This window comes from Rattus norvegicus, chromosome 6 (genome assembly GCF_021556685.1).
Source record: "Rattus norvegicus strain SHRSP/BbbUtx chromosome 6, alternate assembly SHRSP_T2T, whole genome shotgun sequence".
NCBI classification, from domain to species: domain Eukaryota; kingdom Metazoa; phylum Chordata; class Mammalia; order Rodentia; family Muridae; genus Rattus; species Rattus norvegicus.
The window spans coordinates 101,811,874-101,818,204 of record NC_141539.1 but is presented as its reverse complement, the minus strand read 5'-3'; the positions used below and the strand labels follow the sequence as shown (position 1 = coordinate 101,818,204).

The 6,331-nt window shown below is 48.0% G+C and overlaps 1 protein-coding gene across 1 annotated transcript; it reads left to right on the top strand.

Moving 5' to 3' along the window:
- The first annotated feature begins 2,617 nt into the window (after positions 1-2,617).
- On the top strand, positions 2,618-5,893 carry Gpx2 (glutathione peroxidase 2). The gene is given in 2 exon segments (NM_183403.2): positions 2,618-2,960; positions 5,227-5,893. Coding segments are annotated over 2 exon segments (573 nt in total). The 5' UTR covers positions 2,618-2,738; the 3' UTR covers positions 5,578-5,893.
- The last annotated feature ends 438 nt before the right edge of the window (positions 5,894-6,331 follow it).

Here is a 6,331-nt window from a genome sequence, read left to right as displayed (position 1 = left end):
CTAAAGCCACAGCAGAATGGCAGTGGACCTGGTGAGCTTCATCTGTCTTCCCTAGTAACATCTGCAGAAGAGCCCAGAGCAACGCCCCCACCTACCCACTGCACGAGTGTGAACTCACAGGAGCAGGGGTAGGACTAGGAGGAGGCTGAACATCATGGGGATCTTTAAAGCCAAATTGGTGACCATCTGATGAAGCTAGATCAGGAAAGTCCTTCCTGGGGGGCATTAGGAAGGATTGGGTAATGTTTCAGATCTGCTAGAATAGAGCAAGCATAGGTGTTCTCCAGATTCCAGGTACCCCATGCCATAAGATAACCCATGGGAGCCCAGATATCCCATCCCATAAGAGACCCCATGAGGACCTAGGTTGGATTGGAACCTTGGAAGGTAAGGTGTTGGCAGTATGGATACTGGAGACAGACGAGGTGGGTAGGAGGAGGAGGGAAGGAGTGAAACAGCAGGACAGTGGCAGTCTTAAACCTCCATTGCACTTTAGAGAGCACTTCCGGACTCTGAACACATGTGGGAGGGAGTGCTTATCTTTATGAGTCCAACAGATAAGGAAACAGATACTCAGAGAGCTCTAAAGACTTCACCAAGGGTTCCAAGGAAATAGCAGAGTAATAACTGAAATCAGTGCCTTGGACTTCCTAGAATTTAGAGTGTATGTGATAACGCTTTGGAATATCTATCTAAAAAGAAAAGTCTCCATAAGCAATTCTCTTTTACAGTCAGAACCAAGAACCACCCACCTAGGTTTTTCTACCTACTAAGAATAAGGACAATCACTCTATTGCAGAACACCACAGGGAACACGCTGTGTCGGTGCATACACAAAGTTATAAGCTTCTGGAAGGGGAGGCAGTGTATACACCTGGAGACAGATATTTTAGGAATACCTTAACAGTTTTACTCAGTGGTGAGAAGTGAGTCTCCAGGAGACCTATGAGGGCTCTAGGTTTTCTTGGAGAAGTACGAAGCCATTCCTCACTCAAGACTCATGGTTTGCCTGATGAGAGCTTCTCTTTGGAAGCCCCCGATGCTGGAGAAAGCTCTAGAGGGCAGAGAAACCTGGTAAATTAATATCAAGGTTTGTTTTTTTAAGATTTTTTTTTTTACTTATATGCGTACACTGTCGCTGTCTTCAGACACACCAGAAGAGGGCATCGGATCCCATCACAGATGGTTGTGAGCCATCATGTGGTTGCTGGGATTTGAGCTGAGGACTTCTGGAAGAGCAGTCAGTGCTCTTAACCGCTGAGCCATCTCTCCAGCCCTAGTATCAAGTTCTTATTTACATCACTGCCAAGTCCCTCTGGCTCTGTAGCTTGGTAGAAATATTCATTGACTGTGTCCAAGGACTTGATCCTGCCCCAGGAGACTTACCTTCTTACCACCATTTATGGCATCAAAAGATTCCATTCCCACTTGGATAATGGAAACTTGTTTTTAGGGAGCTGTCAGCCGAGACAATGAGCCCCACACCCTTTAAAACAAGCTATTCGGCAGAATTGACGAACACTCCCTAGCAAGCAGTTTTTTGTCTCCCAACAAATCAAATTTCGAAGACTAGTTGCCACACTTGCTGACTCTGTTCTAGGAGAAGCTCCCACTGGATACGAACCTGTGAAAATGCTCTCTGGGAAACACCTGCCTCATTAGAACAGTCAGGATAAGCCTAATGGTGTTTCTGAAAAGTTTCTTATTCAGTTAGCTAGTGCTTGGATAATGGAGTGGCACTATGGTCTTTTCAGCTGCTGGTCTTCCAAGAGTGGACCCCAGTGACAGCCCTCAGCAGGCCGAAGATATCCCATCATACCTGGCCGGCTCCAAAGACATCTTAGTGGCCTAGTTGGCAAACCACAGCTGCTTTGCCTTCCTGTATATTCCCTCCTGTGAGGAGATGGTCACACATTGACACAGAAAGTCTCAGAGACTTTGTCTGAAAGGGAGATAGGTACAGTTGTCTACCCAGAATTTACCATCCATTCTGAGACTCCTGATCACTAAGTCAGCAAGGACTCCATCCTCATGACTGGTTTGGGAATGTGGAACAGAGGTGGAGGCTCTAATGTAGGACATGCGACAGTACAGGGACAAAGACCTCACTCTTCTCCAGGACAAGGAACATCACTCACCAAAAGGCTGTCTAAGACAAACACAACTCTGTCCCTCTGCCTGGTGCAAACTGAGGCACTGGAAATCGATTGCTTCTAGAAAACGACGCACTCTCCTTCTAAGGGTCCCTTTGATTCTGCTCGAGAATCCACCTGACTCAGTTCAGACCCAAGCACATCTGACCTCCCACAACTCAGAGACGGATGCTCATTAAATGCGTTAAAACATGTCTGTGCCGGGTAAAAACAACTTGCTGGGGCAAACAGAAGTCAATCTTGCATGCTCCCTCCCTTCTTTTCCTCCCCACTTGACCTTTACGGTTCTGGTTTCCAGCAAGGAGTGAATTATTCACATCTTCTCGTAGATATCAAATTGGCCCTTTCCAGGCTGCCAGCGGGGTGGGGCAGAGGCGGCTTTGTTCAGTGGCTGTAAATAGGAGGAGCTACAACCTTGTTCAAACAGTTCCGCAGGTGGGTACCTGGTTTCGCTAAGTCATTCTGGGAATGCTCAAAGGCCCTTTGTGAAATTCTTTCTGTCCTTCCTGGCTCCTCCTTCCTCCCCACCCAGTCAAGGAACTTAAGGAGGCTCCCACAGCCGGGCAGGACTCACAGCACTCCAGCATGGCTTACATCGCCAAGTCTTTTTACGATCTCAGTGCCATCGGCCTGGATGGGGAGAAGATAGACTTCAACACGTTCCGAGGCAGGGCCGTGCTGATTGAGAATGTGGCCTCGCTCTGAGGAACAACTACCCGGGACTACACCCAGCTCAATGAGTTGCAGTGCCGCTTTCCCAGGCGCCTAGTGGTTCTCGGCTTCCCTTGCAACCAGTTCGGACATCAGGTGAGGCGTCCCTTGGGTCCTACCCAAGGAGCCGATTGGCGGAGCCTGAGTGGGATAAAGAAAGGATTGAGTGTGTCTTGGAGTATCTGGACTTGAAGGGCACGCTTCATCAATCTAGGTCTAGGTGAACGTAAAACAGCACAGGGAAGTAGAGATGGTCTGAGATTAAATATCAAGGGTGTGACTTTTATTACTGTCTTTCCAGAACAGTTCATGAGGGTTGCTACCAGGTCTCTCCATTGTGTCTTGGAGTACTTCATTATTTGTTGAATGAATGAGTGGAGACAATAGAAGGTTAAGAATCACTAAATTGGCATGGTTGAGTGTCCTTGCAATCCTAGGAAGACGTGTGAGGTGGAGGCTGGGGATTGATGTGAGTTTGACTGACAGCGAACCTGGGCTTATCAGCAAGATCTCAAACATCAGCCCGTGAATATAGCTCAGTTGCTAGATTCCTTGCCTAGCCTACACAAAACGTGGGTTTGATCCCAAGCACTGCAGAAGGCAGCGCTGATCGCTAGCCTGTAATCCCAGCATTTGGGAGATGGAGACAGAAAGATCAGAAATTCAAGGCGATCCCTTGACTACAGCAAGTTTGAAGCCAGCCTGGCCTGAGCAATTTGTCTCAGAAAAACAAACAATTGGAATTAAGCTGACCGGTTCCTTGGGCGTCCTTAGTCCCTGTTGCCTTGGTTCTATGCTTTGATGGCTCTGAGACCATTGTTTTCTGTTTGAATTTCCCCGTGTGTTGATTTAATAGAAGTTGACTTAGCTCATAAGTTTATTGTGAGGCTTATGGAATAAGACATATGAAAAATAAGGAGGGGTTGGGGATTTAGCTCAGTGGTAGAGCGCTTGCCTAGGAAGCGCAAGGCCCTGGGTTCAGTCCTCAGCTCCGAAAAAAAAAAAAAGAAAAAAGAAAAAGAAGGAGAAAGATGTGGAAATAGTGTGCGAATATAAACAGTTTTATTATTTAAAGACTTGTTTCTAATCGGCAAGTTGGAAAGGGAACATGAGAGAAGGGAAAGGTCAGCAGCGTGCACACCTCCTCTGGACATCACATGCTCCTCAGTCTCTGAAGAACGGGTCACATTATTACAGAGCTTCAGCGTGTACGCCTCCAGCTATCTTTTAGGGATTCTGGTTCTACTTAGGCTTTAACTGCACAAGCAAGCCAGGTGTCCCTAAGTGGACTCTCTAATTAGAGTCCCCACAGTTCAAATCACAGTGGCAGGAAGGATGGCTGAGATATACACAGGAAAGATGGCTGTGATATACACAGGAAGGGTGACTGTGGCATACACAGGAAGGGTGGCTGTGATAAACCAGAGATCCAGCCATCACTGTGCTCACAGATCCCTTCCCCTCAAGCCTCATTTTAGACTTTTCCAGGGAGAGATAGGAAAGCCTAAACCTCATTGCAGCCGTTTCTCAACCCAGGAGGCACCTCTGGCCTTACACCTCACTTGCGGCTGGCTAACTGCTGGAAGACGTCAAAACTCAGTATCCACAGAGCCAGAAAGGAGCACAGTCAGAGCAGAGGAAAGGAAAAATGGGAGGGAGGGAGGGAGGGAGGGAGGGAGGGAGGGAGGGAGGGAGGGAGGGAGAGAGAGAGAGAGAGAGTGTGTGTGTGTGTGTGTGTGTGTGTGTGTGCGGTGTGTACATAGAGTACATAGATGTAGAAGCACCTCCTTTCCCTCTCTTCCCTGGCCTCAAGGTTCCTTAAAGCACCAAACACCAGATTAGGGTCTGAAGCAAGTGTTAAAAACTGCTGAATCTTTAATTATGTGTATTAATTTATTTTAATGTGCGTGAGGCTGTGCACCTGCCACAGTGCACAGGTAGAGATTCGAGGACAATTTATGAGAGTAGACTCTTTTAAATCATATGGTACTCCCTGGCCTCCAGAGTTTTGGATGTAGCCTATCATGCCGCCACCAAAGGCCACTCAACCCCGATGACCTGAATTCAGTCCTCAGAACCCATGTGATGGAAGGAAAGAAGTGATTTCCACAGGTTGTTCTCTGACTTCTACATGTACAATGGTGACACTCAGTATAAAATAAATGTAAAAATAAGAAAACAACAACAACACAATGGCAGGGGAGGGCAGAGTAAATGGAGAAGAGACACACATGAGCAACACACTCATACACACACAAAGGAAAGCGTGATCGTGGGAGAGAGTGTTGGAGAAGGAATGGTTTGCACTGGTGCATCCTTGGTTTCCTCTTCCTTTCTCCATGCTCTTTGTCTTCTCATCCAGGAGAACTGTCAGAATGAGGAGATCCTGAACAGCCTCAAGTATGTCCGCCCTGGGGGTGGGTTCCAGCCCACCTTCAGTCTTACCCAAAAGTGTGATGTCAATGGGCAGAATCAGCATCCTGTCTTTGCCTACCTGAAAGACAAGCTGCCCTACCCTTATGACGACCCATTCTCCCTCATGACCGATCCCAAGCTCATCATATGGAGTCCGGTGCGCCGCTCAGATGTGTCCTGGAACTTTGAGAAGTTCCTCATAGGGCCAGAAGGGGAGCCTTTCCGTCGCTACAGCCGCACCTTCCAGACCATCAACATCGAGCCTGACATCAAACGTCTCCTCAAAGTTGCCATCTAAATGAGGGCTGCTCAGCCTAGGAATCTCCGACTGTTTCTCCAAGTAGTCCTCTTCAGAGCTCAGTGTACCCTCAGGAGACACTGGGAAACCGAAGCATTTCCTCAATATTGTCCCCTTGCCTTCCTGCCACCCATTTCCTTTAGCTCCCTAAAGGCTCTTAGGGAGTCCACTGGGGGCTCTAAGTCTGGGGTAGGTGCTAGGCCTTCTTCACAGAATGATGGCATCTTCCTAAACCCTTCTGGGGGATGTCTGAGACGTTGTGAAGGGCCCAGAGCCAGCTCGGTTTAGAGTCCAATAAAGGGTAGGAATGACCTGGGTCTTTGTGTCTTCCTTTCTAAAATCCTCCAGTATTTCATTCTGTGTATGAGTGAGCACATGGGTGGAGGTCAGAGGACAACTTTGGGGAGTTATTCCCTCCTTCTACCTTGGCTCCAGGGTTGGAACTTGGGTCCCTGGGATTGCCTCACTGAGCCATCCTGTTCTGTCCTGTTCTTTCAGGACAGAAGTAGAGGGGCAGTCAGAACTGTGGTGGGATGCTGGAAACACACTAAGGTTTGGGAGGGTGTGGCTCCCTCTGGTCAAGGGGATACTCCATACTGTATGGATTAGGGTGTGGTCAAGGTCTGCTGTGACAGTTGGAGTTGTAGTAACTGAATTGTTTCATGGCTCTTTTAGAACCAAGCAAAGAGAGGCAGTGACAGAGTGAAACAAAGAGAAGTAAAAGACAGCAGGGCCCTTTGGCTGAGTGTATTAG